The sequence below is a fragment of the Xyrauchen texanus genome, chromosome 5 (assembly GCF_025860055.1).
Source record: "Xyrauchen texanus isolate HMW12.3.18 chromosome 5, RBS_HiC_50CHRs, whole genome shotgun sequence".
Taxonomy (NCBI): domain Eukaryota; kingdom Metazoa; phylum Chordata; class Actinopteri; order Cypriniformes; family Catostomidae; genus Xyrauchen; species Xyrauchen texanus.
The window spans coordinates 24,434,687-24,449,758 of NC_068280.1; the positions used below are offsets into that span (position 1 = coordinate 24,434,687).

General features: G+C 41.0%; 1 protein-coding gene across 3 annotated transcripts in view; it reads right to left on the reverse strand.

Moving 5' to 3' along the window:
* Window positions 1–15,072, reverse strand: part of vps8 (VPS8 subunit of CORVET complex) — a 178,543-nt gene that overhangs the window by 14,528 nt on the left and 148,943 nt on the right. For all 3 annotated transcript variants that reach the window (XM_052126503.1, XM_052126502.1, XM_052126505.1), the window contains one exon: window positions 9,988–10,068. In XM_052126503.1, the coding sequence (XP_051982463.1) occupies window positions 9,988–10,068 (81 nt within the window). The remainder of the gene's footprint in view (window positions 1–9,987; window positions 10,069–15,072) is intronic.

Here is a 15,072-nt window from a genome sequence, read left to right on the forward strand (position 1 = left end):
TCAAACTGAGTGACAATGAATAAAAGAGGAAACAAAAAAACATTTGTCAAGATAAACTTTGAATGTTTGCTTGACAAAGCCTTGCCTGAAAGTTTAAGCAAATAAATGTGTGGGTAAAGTATATAGGCCAGACATACAGATAAATGTTGCTCTGATGCATCATTTAATATCATTTAAGAAAGTCGCTCCAGCAGCTTTCACAGAGTACTAAGATATTATTCCTGCTTATTCTATGTCTATGGGCAGGTCAGAGTAGAAATATTTTGATACAGCTTTTGTGTGGAATTTTTACACAGAATGTGGCAACAAGCCATCTTAACTTGCCAAAGAACTACAACCTTGTGTGGCTGTGCGGTCGGTCGGTAGTAAATTAGGTAGATACAGCATTCTATTAAAGGACTGAACATGCTGTCAATGTAAGTCTATGGGATTTATATATACTGGGTCTTCTGGTTCTACCACCTCTGAAATGGCTGTCATTTAAGGTAGCTCCGACCACTTTGAGGGGAAAACTCAACATATAAATGAACAAATCGTCTCAAAAGCATAGTAACAAAAGTAACCATTTGAGGTATCGAAAAAGGATGTCACAGTAAACGTAATAAGAAGGAATCAACTACTTTATAGAATTAAGCCACCGTGATTCAGACATGGTGACTGAGTGGCTTGCCAAGGCGAGAGCCATGAGACATCTCGAGAAGAGAACCTCAACCTCTCTGAGAACAAACTGTTGGAAAAGGAACTGAGCCAGCTGAGTTGGCTGTCACACAAGCAGGTCTGCAACAGATGTCTCATGCACACTGTAATGAAGGACATTAAAGTGCTGGCTCCCTGCGCCAGGTACTTGTGCAACTATAGGAGATCCCAACTCATGTTTAACGTTTGTTTGTTTATTAAGTTGGTATGGTTTTGATGAATGAATGCTGATAGATGTGTTATCCTCTTTTTGTGAATATTTCAAGAAAATTTTACATACAGTAAGATTATGTTTATGCATTGTAAGGAACAATTTGAAAAATAAAAAAAGTGTAAAAAAAAAAAAAAGTATACTAAAGGCTGAATTTTAAAACACAACTTTAAAACAGATTTAAGACCCAACTTTCAGTTGGGCTGATATTTCACAGAAAACCGTGTAGTATATGATGATATTCCATCTAGTCAGATGATATCAACATGTTGGATATTTTTGAGCCGACTATCCATGACAACAGAGGAAATCTTGTAGTGTCTGGTGCTCCACGACTTGAAGTCATATGTTGAGCAGCATATTAAAATGGAGATGGTGAACAAGCATTCAAAGTGGAGATTATTTTGTAATGGCACTCACCTCCTTCCCACCTTAAAGTCTACAGAGGCTGTACTGTACTGGTTGAGAACAGGGGGAGTTTGTTGTCATCGACTTGACAGACAAGTAGTGTGCGAGACTCAGTCATTTGATGTGTAATGCCCAGTTTTTGTCTGCAGTGACCAGTAAGTGTGTGTTGTCTTATATTTTAAAATCTGTTCAGATTTTTTACGTTTGTGTAGTGTAATTTAGCTTTAAGTCAGAACAGGCTGAAGAACTGTGTCCAGTTTGGTGGATGTAGCCTGAAACCTCTTGGAGGGGTTAGAGTTAGTAAGAGGTTAGGGGTTTTGAAACAACCATGACACAAGGTTGTTCACAGTACACTCTATGGCCATTTTTAATAATAATTATAGCAAATAAAAAACATTTCCATTAATAGGTGTGGGGGATTTGCCCCCATTTAGACATAAGAGCATCCATGAGGTCAGGCACTGATGTTGGACAATGGAGCCTGGCTTGTAGTTGCCGTTCTAATTCGTCCAAATGTGTTCAGTGGAGTTCAGGTCTATGTCTTGAGCAGGCTATTCGAATTCTTCCACACCAGACTCAGTAAACGATTTTACTGGTGGCATCCTCTGAAAGTGAAACACTGAAAGTGACAGGACTTTGACACTCTCCATTCTATTGAAAATGTTTGTCTAATTATATTGTATGGTTGTATGCTTGATTTTATGTACCTTTTAGCAATGGGTGTATCTGAAATAGCCAAACCCATTTATTATAAGGGGGTGTCCACATAATTTTGGCCATACAGTGTGTGTGTGTTTGTTTGTTTTTTACAACCCAAATATTTCTATTGACTGCTAGGAATATCTTTAGAAATGGTAAAATGGTCAGTTTGTAAAAAACATAATATCTGGATGGGGAGATGGCCTCTTTTTCAGATAATTTTGTATGAAGAGAGAGGGGGAAGAATAATTTTATATATATATAAGGACTAGAATTAAATTAAATTAAACAGCATTAGAGGCCATGGTTCTCAGCAGGAAACCGATGGAGTGCGTACTCCAGGTAGGGAATGAGGTTTTGCCCCAAGTGAAGGAGTTCAAGTACCTCGGGGTCTTGTTCACGAGTGAGGGGACAATGGAGCGGGAGGTTGGCCGGAGAATCGGGGCAGCAGGGGCGGTATTGCACTCGCTCTATCGCACCGTTGTCACGAAAAGAGAGCTGAGCCGAAAGGCAAAGCTCTCGATCTACCGGTCAATTTTGTTCCTACCCTCACCTATGGTCATGAAGGTTGGGTCATGACCCGAAAGAACTAGGTCGCGAGTACAAGCGGCCGAAATGGGCTTCCTCAGAAGGGTGGCGGGCTTCTCCCTTAGAGATAGGGTGAGGAGCTCAGTCATCCGTGAGGAGCTCGGAGTAGAGCCGCTGCTCCTTTGCGTTGAAAGGAGTCAGTTGAGGTGGTTTGGGCATCTGGTAAGGATGCCCCCTGGCCGCCTCCCTAGGGAGGTGTTTCAGGCACGTCCAGCTGGGAGGAGGCCTCGGGGAAGACCCAGGACTAGGTGGAGAGATTACATCTCCACACTGGCCTGGGAACGCCTCGGGGTCGCCCAGTCAGAGCTGGTTAATGTGGCTCAGGATAGGGAAGTTTGGGACCCCCTGCTGGAGCAGCTGCCCCCGCGACCCGACTTCGGATAAGCGGTTGAAGATGGATGGATGGATGGATAAACAGCATTAGAAAGGATGATGCATATGCATATATAACGTTGATGAATTGGCTCAGTCCCTGCTGGTAGATGACGTACCTACACCATTTGAACCAAAAAAAATAGCATCTTACTCCAGTGATATTCATTTAAAAATACAAAATGTTTTTTTTTTGGCAAGCAACTTATAAATTGCAAGTAATCTATTATACTATTGTAGATGCTTTAGTCTACAATACTAGGTGGGGTGTGGGGGTTTGATACTGAACAAGCCAAGCAAGTGCTATTGGGATGAATGGTAGCGCTAAGGGAGAGCGTTCACCAGGTATACCAGACCTGCTTGGAGTCAACAGCTCAGTGAAGTATGCTGCATCTCAAAGATAAGAGAGTCTTGATATGAAAGATGTCAAAATGTTCCCAAGTGTTCAAAGGTGGTCAATTATTTGGGTAATCCGCGCACGCACGCGCGTTCAGAACGGTAGTGGTGGGAAATCCCAGCTCATTCTAACTTTCTCTCTGCTTCCCTGTTACATGGAGATCAGCTAAATAACAACAGGAGTACCGCATGAACATAAACAATCATAACAGACTGAAAGAGGATGTGATTCATAAAGTAACTTTATGAATCTCACCGGGGGGCCTGGGTAGCTAGTTTGAATCCCAGGGCATGCTGAGTGACTCCAGCTGGGTCTCCTAAGCAACAAAATTGGCCCGGTTGCTAGGGAGGGTAGAGTCACACGGGGTAACCTCCTTGTGATCGCTATAATGTGGTTCACTCTCTGCAGTAACAAGCTCAACAAGCCACATGATAAGATGTGCTGATAGGAGGCAGCTGATATTCATCCTCTGCAACCTGTGGTGAGTCACTACGCCACCATGAGGACTTAGAGCACATTGGTAATTGAGCACTCCAAATTGGGAAAAAATGGGGAGAAAAAAAAAAAAAATCAACAAAAAAAAAAGTAACTTCACTGGACAACGTAGATACATTTAGATCGGTTAACACAGGAATAATATTCAGTTCATAAAAGAATGACAAGCAATATAAGCTTCAACAACCCTACCAGAAAACATATCCAAGCCTTATAGCAGGTAAACAACTTAATAATAAACATCCATATTGACTGCAGTGATTCTGTCCTGAACTGTGTGAGTATTACTGAGCTTTTTCATGAACACTTAACCATGCAAAAACAACAACATCAAAACTCTAATCTCTGTCTTGGCTAATACTTTTCTAATGCAATTGAAACTTTTTAATGCAGCACTTTTCGTACTACTAGCTCATTAAGATTTTTAAGTCGCTTTGGATAAAAGCATCTACTAAATGAATAAATGTAATGCACTACACTAATTATTGTACTAAAAAGCAATTACTTTGTAATTATATTACATCCAAAACTGTATATATGTATAATTATACAGTGCATGCAGAAAGTATTCAGACCCCTGAAAACTTATGTCAATTAGATTTTTCAGTTTTTTCTTTTTAATAAATGTGCAAGTTATCAAAAATCTGTTTTTTGATTTATCATTATGGGGTATGGAGTGTGGATTGATGTGGAAAAAATTCTAATTATTTAAAGCATTTTTGCATAAGGCTGCAACATAATTTAAAAAAAAAAAAAAAATCAAGAGGACTGAATACTTTCTGAATGCACTGTATATATTAAATTAAATACAATATGGCTATATCATCACATTATTTGATAAACTGAAGATATAATTGGCAGATCAATCAATAATCAAAATAATCCTTAGTTGCAGCACTTAAAACTGTAATTTGACATCGAGTCAACATATATTTGGGTCACATGCAGTGAGTTGACAGACTTACATTTGATTTTTGTAAGTGTGGGCGTGTGCATGTGGGTGAGAGCATTTGAGTGCAAATGTGTATATGTATGTGTGAAATGGAGAGAGTAAGCTGTGAGTGGAAATAAAGGCATGAATAGAATCCAGGACAGCAGCCCTAGATCCAGGACTACAGACCTCTTCAATCTCGAAATATGAAGGTAAAATGGAGAGAATGGGCTTTAAACAGTTAAAACTACATAATACAAAAAATAGATTGGTAATTTGCAGACATGTCTTCATTCCTTCAGTGCTTGAGTACTCATATAACAAGGAATGCATAGTGAAAGAAAAAAGTCACTGCTTGTGTGTGTCTGTTATGTATGACCTTGTCTTGTTTTACCGTTGCCCCTTTGTTTTCCATTTTTGTCCCTTTTGTAGCTCCACAGTCTTCTTGTTAGTGTTCGTGTTTTCTGTCATTGTTTTCACCTGTCCTCATTAGTTTGCCATTTGCTTCTGTTTGTCATCTCGTTATCTTGTTTTGAGTTCTGTTTGTTCATTGGCCCCTTTGTCCCTTGTTCATGTATTTATACCCCGGTTTTTGGTTCAGTCCTTGTCTATCGTTGAATGTTTGTTAATGTAGTTAGCCTGGTCTGTGTTCCCTGCCCTAGTTCTCTGTTCATGTTTATTTCCCCATTGAGGGTTTTCCTTTGTGTTTTGTTTATAATAAAGAAAGCTGCATTTGGATCCTCAACCTTCGTCTGCCTTCGTTGTCTGCAATTCGTGACAGAACGATAGACCAAAACAATGGATCCAGCGGTTCTGCGAGCAAGCTGCCGTCTGCTCAGCCTTAGGCAGGAAACCGTCCGGTGGAGGACCACATCCGTTATTTCCTCGCGATTGCGAGTGCCACCGAATTCCCTGACTCCGACCTGGTGGTGTTTTTTCAGGCCAACCTGGATTGTGCGCTCCAGGAGCGGTTACCACCGTCGACGCGCGGCTGGACGCTCCTCGAGTTCATTGAAGAGACTCTGCTGGTCTGCGCTTCACCGTTCACTGTGGGCGTCATCGAGGAGAACCCTGCCACTCCTCCCACAGTGGTAACCCTCCATTCGCCCGTGGTTCGTCCCTTCACGCCTGCCTTGGTCAGCGAGCCAGCGCGGCCCTCTTCATCTGCCCGGAGGAGGGAGAGAAGATGGGCTTCCGCCTTCCGGCCCACGCCTGCCCCGGTCTTCGAGCCTGTGCCCACGCCTGCCCCGGTCTTCGAGCCTGTGCCCAAGCCTTCCACGGTGAGCGAGCCAGTGCCCACGCCTGTCACGGTGAGCGAGCCAGCGCCTATGCGTGTCACTGTGAGGGAGCCTGCGCCAACGCATGTCACTGTGAGCGAGCCTGAGTCCTCGTCAGCCACAGTGAGCGAGCCTGAGCCCTCGACCGTCCCCGAGCCAGCGCCTGTAGCCTCAAATGTCAATGAGCCAGTGCCTGTAGCCTCAGATATCCGTGTGCCAGCACCTGTAGCCTCGACCGTCCCTGAGCCAGCGCCTGCAGCCTCGACCGTCCCTGAGCCAGCGCCTGTAGCCTCGACCGTCCCTGAGCCAGCGCCTGTAGCCTCGACCGTCCCTGAGCCAGCGTCTGTAGCCATGACCGTCCAAGCGCCAACGCCTCCCGAACTTTCCAGAGCTCCGCCTCCCGAGCTTTCCAGAGCTCCGCCTCCCGAGCTTTCCAGAGCTCCGCCTCCCGAGCTTTCCAGGGCTCCGCTTTCCGAGCTTTCCAGGGCTCCGCCTTCCGAGCTTTCCAGAGCTCCGCCTTCCCAGCCTCCCGAGCTTTCCACATCTCCGCCTTCCGAGCTTTCCAGAGCTCCGCCTTCCGAGCCTCCCGGCTTCCCAGAGCTCCGCCTTCCGGGCCACCCGAGCTCCGCCTTCCGAGCTTTCCAGAGCTCCGCCTTCCAAGCTTTCCAGAGCTCCGCCTTCCGAGCCTCCCGAGCCTCCCGAGCTTCCCAGAGCTCCGCCTTCCGAGCCTCCCGAGCTTTCCAGAGCTCCGCCTTCCGAGCTTTCCAGAGCTTCGCCTACTGAGTCTTCCAGGGCTCCTCTCGAGCCTCCCACGTCTGGGATCCGATCCTTTGAGGGGGGGCTATGTTATGTATGACCTTGTCTTGTTTTACCATTGTCCCTTTGTTTTCCATTTTTGTCCCTTTTGTTATTCCATAATTTTCACTTTTGTCCCTTTTGTAGCTCCACAGTCTTCTTGTTAGAGTTCGTGTTTTCTGTCATCGTTTTCACCTGTCCTCATCAGTTTGCCATTTGCTTCTGTTTGTCATCTCGTTATCTTGTTTTGAGTTCTGTTTGTTCATTGGCCCCTTTGTCCCTTGTTCATGTATTTATACCCCGGTTTTTGGTTCAGTCCTTGTCTATCGTTGAATATTTGTTAATGTAGTTAGCCTGGTCTGTGTTCCCTGCCCTAGTTCTCTGTTCATGTTTATTTCCCCATTGAGGGTTTTCCTTTGTGTTTTGTTTATAATAAAGAAAGCTGCATTTGGATCCTCAACCTTCGTCTGCCTTCGTTGTCTGCAATTCGTGACAGTGTCTGTGTGTGTACAGGGTTAGGCAGAATACTTTAACCCTCTGGTGTCGACGGACGTGCCGGCGCGTCCTGCTGGATTTTTTCATTATTACAGCGGAAACAACGTAAAATAGTCTGCTGTTTTGGGGCATACAGATAAGTGCAAGACGTCATTTGAGACTATAAATGGTCTACTTTTATTTGTGTACACTCACAATAACAACAAAACCTTGTGCTTTTGTAAAATAAAGAAAATAAAAAGGGTGAGCTTTCAGCTGTCTCTGTGTTCGCGAGCATATTTCTGAAATGCGTAACAAAAATTAACTGAAACTCCGTGAATACTTATCACACGAACATGAAACAGATGTCGAAAGAAAGCTTAAAATTTCTACTTTTAATTAAAATAATTCAAATTTAAAACAAATATTCTCCTGCAATGTAATCTGTATGAAACAAAACGATGTACAATTTCTCCCTAATGTGATCACACCCACGGGCAGAGGGTGCTATTCATACGGTAATGTGCTGAGGCGATCAATGCCTTAAAAAGCATTAAGTTCATTCACTTTTCTGCACGTTTGGAAGATGGCATGATACACAGGTTAGGAAGAGTCCACATTTTCCCCAGACGAAGAGCGGGACTCCTATGAATGTTTGCATTTTGAAAAGAGACTTGATCCAGCCGAGGATACAATTTCAGATGAGTAAGTAATTTAGTTTTACTTACATATTAGTTGACCTGCTATTTTATATAAACATGTACATATTTTACTAGTGGGACTGTTTCCAGACATGCCAGCCAGGATTCAGAGTATTGCAATTTTAAATATTTCCTAATAGGCAAGTTTTAGTTACATTTAAATGCTGTTTTGGCTAAAGCAGGCTGAATACTAAATATCTTTCTTAAATGTATTCAGTAATGTATTTCGAATATGTCACATGAAACTTATTCAGAATACTTTTAGAATACATATTTATAAAGGCAAGGCACAAGTGGAAGACTTACGTGTGATGTGTCATTAGTATTTTATCTGAACTGCTACACCTAGACTATTTACATCTAAGTGAATCTGAATAGATAGTTTCTTTAAATTTGATGTGGAGCTGGACAAAGTTTTTTTTTTAATGAAAGGCAGAAGGCAAAAAGAAGGCAGTTTGTGGTCAACTATAATATTTTAATATCACCATTGGTCGACGGATGTAGGTATATCTGGCAATATTTGGTATTTTTAATACAAATTTTCCCATTTTGCTGATTAGTTTCTTAAGCCGCAATGGCACCGAAAATCACCTGTTAGCATCAGAAGGCCCCATTTGAGACATGCGAATGACCAATTACATCTCTTCTTGTTGTTTTGTGCCATCGTGTTACCACAAGAAAAGTGGTAACCGGGCCGAGTAAACTGGAAGCAGTCAGGAGATTTCTGCACTCACCAGATCCGCATCGCGAGAGATTAACTTCAATGTAAGAATGCTTCATGTGCACTATATGGTATATGGTAAATGCCATATTCACTGCACTGCATGACAAAATTTTTGACTGTCTTTTTGTGAGAAATTGCTTAACATGAAAAGAATGTATTTCTCCTTGGATTACAGTTGTTTTGGCAGTAAATAGTGTTTAGCATCAAGAAAATGTAAGAAAATCACATTAAACATTTTAACTAAACCTGTACTTCTGTGCTGCATTTTTTCCTCACCATCATTTAGCTAAGTTTCTCTTCCTGAACAAGCACTGACATATGCAATGTCAAGTCATGAATACAGGTAGATGTGTTTACTTGTGTTTTGGAATCACAGTGGTGATAAACAATAATCCCTCAGTCAAATGCTATATGTTGACCAAATTCTCCTGCTTCTGACAGAAACAACAAAGAAAACTTGTGTTGTTTGTCAGTGATCTTTCCCCCGGCCACTTCAAGTGTGGTGTCCATGCAATGTACAGTAGCAACAGCCAATATCTCCCACAACTCAAGTGAAAGGTGTGTGTTTCAGGTTAATTTCTCTCAGTTTGTGAAACATTCTCATCAGTTTGGGTGTAAGACACTAAAATACAGGACAAACAATGTCCTGAATGGACTTAATCCCATACATTTAAATTTGATTATTATTGGGATTCAATTTGGGATGATTCTATATTATATGGGATGGTTGGCAACCCTACACATTATCTACTGCATATATACTTCTTTAAATCATCATTGAGGGGTTATAACAGCTTCTTTTACAGATTGATGTTTTACAAGTAGTCTAGAGTCTTCTTATATTTAAATGCTCCTCTAAATGCCTCCCCTATCTGAATGTTTGCAAACAGCATTCCGTTCCTCTGCTGTTCCTAACTTCTTTTTGGCTTTGAGCAAAGAACGAAGAAAAATAAGGGACTTAAGGCTAAATTGCTCCAGTAATTACACAAAGGCTGCACACACACAAAAATTTGTATTGCATAACACTGTACTGTTATGCAATAATGTTAAAGCACTGAAGCATGTATTCTCACCAAGACAAATATAAAACACAAAAAAGTTGGAACAGAACATTCTGAGACTAAGAAGAGAGAGAGAAAGTGATTGAGTGAGTGAGTGAGTGAGTGAGTGAGGGAAAGAGAAGAAGAAGAAAAACAGATGAGTTCAAGGTAAACTGTACCCTAGATGGTCCTCTGTAGATAGAGCGGAGCTGATCCCATGCCTGTGTCTGCTGAACATCTAGAGTGGCTTCAGTCAACATCTGCCAGAGGAAAACACACAAACACAACAGTTCAACAAAATAGCACTCACGCAACAAAAAAAACAGCTAAACAACATACAGCTAAAAACTCTATTATGCTGACAGATTATCACAAAGGCAATTAAGAATTACAAAAATGTCTTCATTTTGTTTGGAGCCAAGGTCTAGATTTTAAGCATACATACTCCAAACACATTAGGGATTTTCACACACCAGGTCTGTATGCTTACTTTTTAGGTGTTAGCATTTGGGCTAGTGAATTAATTAGCACAAATTTCTATTTAATAGTACACAGAAGAGTATGGTCGAAATTGTTTTCATTTCTACAGGCCTCAACTTTTCAGCAGTTTTACATTGATATAACGCAAAGTCAGATATTAACAGAGCCTCAGGGCAAAAATAGCACCAAAATTCTAAATATGGAAGAAACAATTGGACCTGCAACACTCAAAAAATTATTTAGCCGATTTTGAAGATTCACATATTTAAATTTCATAACAAAATTCCATCAAATTTACAACCCCAATTCCGAAAAAGTTGGGACAGTATGAAAAATGCTAATAAAAACAAAAAGGAGAGATTTGTAAATTATAGTCACCCTTTGCTATAATGAAAGCACTACAACAACACATACGTTTTTCCTTGTGAATTTCATTGTTTTTTAAAAATGTACAGTAATTTAAAATCAGATGATTACAACATGCTACTTAAATTGAGACGGGGCAATTTAAGATTAATAACAATTTGACAAGTTGAAATAACAAGGCGATGTGAAATATGTTAAGCAACTGAGGCAATCAAGCCATAGTATATAGCCTCCAAAAACAGCTTAGTCCTTCAAGAGCAAGGATCATTCGAGATTTGTCAATTTGCCAACAGATGCTTCAGCAAATAATCCAGTATTTTGAGAACAATATTCCCCGAAGACAAATTGGAAAATTTTTGGGCATTTCACCTACAGTGCACAATATAGTTAAAAGATTCAAGGAATCTGGTTAAATCTTGGTGCATAAAGGGCAAGACAAAAAACATTTTTGAAAGCGCGTGATCTCTGATCCCTCAGACGTCACAGTCTTAAAAACAGCATTCATCCATAATGTATATCATGAGCATGGGCTTTGTAAACCTTTGTTAGTCAGCACCAATCGCTTCTGCATACACAGATGCAAGTTAACACTTTACTATGCAAAGCAGAAGCTCTACATAAACACTGTCCAGAAGTGCTGCCGACTTCTCTGGGCCCAGTCTCATCTTAGATGGAAAGTAGAACAGTGGAACTGTGTTTTTTGGTCTGAAGAGTCCAAATTTCAAAAGGTTTTTGAAAAACAAAGCCGTTATGTTATCCAAGCCAAAGAGGAAAATGGACATCCAAGCCAGTGTCTGTATGGGCCAGGGGTGTGTCAGTGCTCTTTCCAAAAGAGCAAAATCTTCATATTGTTCCAAACTTTTGGCTGCCAATGTGTGTGTGTGTGTGTGTGTGTGTGTGTGTGTGTGTGTGTGTATATATGTTTATAATATATATTCCTTTTATCCACTCATCCACATTTTCTGACCCTGAAGGAAAGTTTCTTATAGCAACTGGCTCTTTAAACTCCATACCAATTGCATTTGTTAATATTTATGGCCTGAATTTTGATAGCCCAATCTTTTTTCAAAGAGTCTTCAACAACATACCAAATATTTCTGACAATATAGTAATCGGTGGAGACTTTAATTGTATATTGGACCCTCTTTTAGATAAACAATTTCCGAGAAAATGCCTGCAATCAAACTCAACCATCCGTCTGAAAACACTGATGAAAAGCTCAAACCTAGTGGACATATGGAGGCTTGCACATCCAACCGACAGGGATTACAAATTTTTCTCTCCAGTTCACAAAGCATATTCTTGTATAGACAATTTCCTGCTAGATTCCAAATTGATATCACTCGCTGATAAAATAGTCTACCACCCCATTGTAATATCAGACCATGCTCCACTTTCCATGATGCTAAAAGTTGGTGAACAGGCACTTAAAACAAGAAGATGGCAGTTTGATGCAATGCTGTTAAAGGATATAATTCAGACAGTATTTGGATAAGCACATCTCCCACTTTATTTCCGAGAATGATTCAGTTCTCTGGGAAGCATTGAAGGCAGTTATTAGGGGCCATATGATATCATATGTTCCAATAAAAAGAAAAAAGACTACTTCCGTCTTGAGGAAATTAACCAAAACTTAATTAACCTCGAAAATGCTTACAAAACGAACCCCTCTGATGCAACTCCGGAGGAGATTACCAAACTGAAACCATTTTAACAAAGCGTGTTGGTTCCTTGCTCCACAACGCGCAAGAAAAATATTTTGAGCTTGGTGACAAGCCGCACAGTCTGCTAGCGAGACAACTTAGACATGCCCAAGCCTCCCGGGCCATTCACAGCATCAAGGACAAACTGGCAAATTAATTACATCCCCGGAAGAGATTAATAAATGTTTTGCTAAATGTTTTGCTCAGTCAAAGTGTACCGCTAACCAAGAAACTATCAATGAATTCCTTACAAACTGCAGGCTCTCTACACTGGATGCGGTACAGGCTCTAGATGCTGAGATTACTCTAGAAGAAATCAAGACTGCTGTTATGCAATTCCCGAACAACAAAGCTTCTGGTCTGGATGGGTTTAAAATTGTATTTTATAAATCATATCTACCTCGTATTGCCCCCCTACTCTTGCGGATGCTAAAACACTCCAAAGAAATCTCTATCCTGCCTAAATCGCTTTACCAGGCCAATATAGTTGTATTACTTAAAAAAGATAGAGACCCTTTAAATATGTCTTCCTACCGCCCTATATCCTTGCTCCAGATGGAAATGAAAATCCATAGCAAAGTGATGTCCAACAGACTGTGCAATCACATGCACAAACTAATACACCCAGACCAAACAGGATTTGTACCCGGTCGGCATATCTACGCAAACCTACGGCGTCTCTTCAATATTATGTAGAACAAGCACAAGGAAGATTGTGTCGTTATTGCCTTAGATGCAGAGAAGGCATTTGACCATATAGAATGGCAGTTTATTTTATCCCTAAACAACTTCGGCTTTGGAAGCTCGTTCATAAACTGGATTACCATCATCTACTGTCAACCCCAAGCCTCCATTTTCACCAATGGGGAAAAATTGCAGCCGTTTTATTTACAAAGGGGTGTCAGGCAAGGCTGTTCTTGCTCTCCACACCTATTCAATCTGTGCATCGAAGTGCTTGCCTGTCTAATTAGGGCAAACCCGAATTATAAACCTATCCAACTTTATGGCAAAGACCACTACCTATCACATTTCGTGGATGATATAACATTATATAATAACATTATACATCGCATCCCAAACTCCTGCATATAATTACAGAATTTGGTAGCAAATTCTACCAAATTCTTCTTGTCGGGATACACCATTAATTGGGAAAAAAGAGAATTGCTTCCGATATCAGATGAGACAGATTTTGAATTCTTACGTACAATGCCCTTTAAGATTGTAGATGAGCAAATTAAATGCCTAGGTATTATTGCGACACGGATATACAGTAATTTGTTAAAGTCCAACTGGGATACTAAGACTCAGCAGTTGCGTCACAACATTGACTTCTGGAATACTTTACCAATTTCTTTAATAGGTTGCGTTAATGCGATAAAAATGGTGACGCTCCCCAGATTCCTCTACATTTTTCAGTGCCTACCGGTTTATATACCAATATATTACTTCAAGAAATTGGATTCCATTATCTCATCATTTGTCTGGAGCAATAAAAAGGCCAGAATATCAAAAAAATCACTTATGTAAGGATAAGGTTGGGGGTGGTTTGGGTCTTCCTCAATTTCGCCTTTATTACTGGGCTGCAAATCTGTGAGTATTCTCCCTCTAGTGACAAAGCCTATCACCAGACTCCACTTTAATAATGACAGCCACTTGGCTCCAGATTGAACGGGAAGCATGTGGACCTACATCCCTCTTAGCGCTAGTTAAAATCCCAACAAACATAACCAGCCCGGTTGTTCTGAACTCTCTTCGAATATGGAGGCAGATCCAAACCTTCCTCAAGTTGCCCAAAGTCTACCAAGATAGCCCTATTGGCAGAAACCATGCCTTTTCTCCGAGTTTAAATGATCCAACTTTTTCTGCCTAGAAAGATAAAAACAATTGGTGACCTATATATTGGAGGAAAATTAGCATCTTTTCACCAACTGCAACAGTCTCATTCCCTACCAGCATCACATTTTTTCAGATACCTCCAAATAAGGAATAATGTTAGAGCACATCTCCCGGGCTACGAAAACAATCCTATAAAACACCATACTCACGTGCCTTATCCGTCACAACGCTAACAGCAGGGGGTCAATCTCGTTTCTATATGCACTCTTGCTAGCCCATGTAACCCTATCTGACACTAAAATAAAGAAGGCTTGGGAAGAAGAATTGGGAGCTGAAATCACTAATGATACTTGGAGTGCAATTCTTGCAATGATATCCAAAAGTTCTATAAATGCCAGACATCGACTTATACAATTCAAGATTGTGCACAGGCTCCACTTTACAAAATCAAGACTCCTTACCATATACCCTAACGTCTCCCCCTGTGCGATAAGTGTAAACAGGACACAGGTACGCTACTCCACCAGCTGTGGCTTTGCCCTAAGCTCCATGCCTTCTGGTCACTAATATTTGACTACATCTCAAAGGCTTATGACAAACTTATTTTACAAGATCAATTTCTCGCCTTGTTCGGCCTATCCGTGACTTCTGTACTGGATAACCACATTGTCCAGGCCATCTCACTTTGTACATTGCTAGCGAAACACCTCATTTTACAACAATGGAAATCTGAATCTATCCCCACATTCCACCAATGGTTGAGAGAACTTGGCAATGTAATCCACATGGAAGACCTTCGATATAAGCTTGCAAATCAAGAGAGGGTTTTTCTAAAAGTATGGAAACCGCTTTTTGTCGTGAATTGATTGAACATAG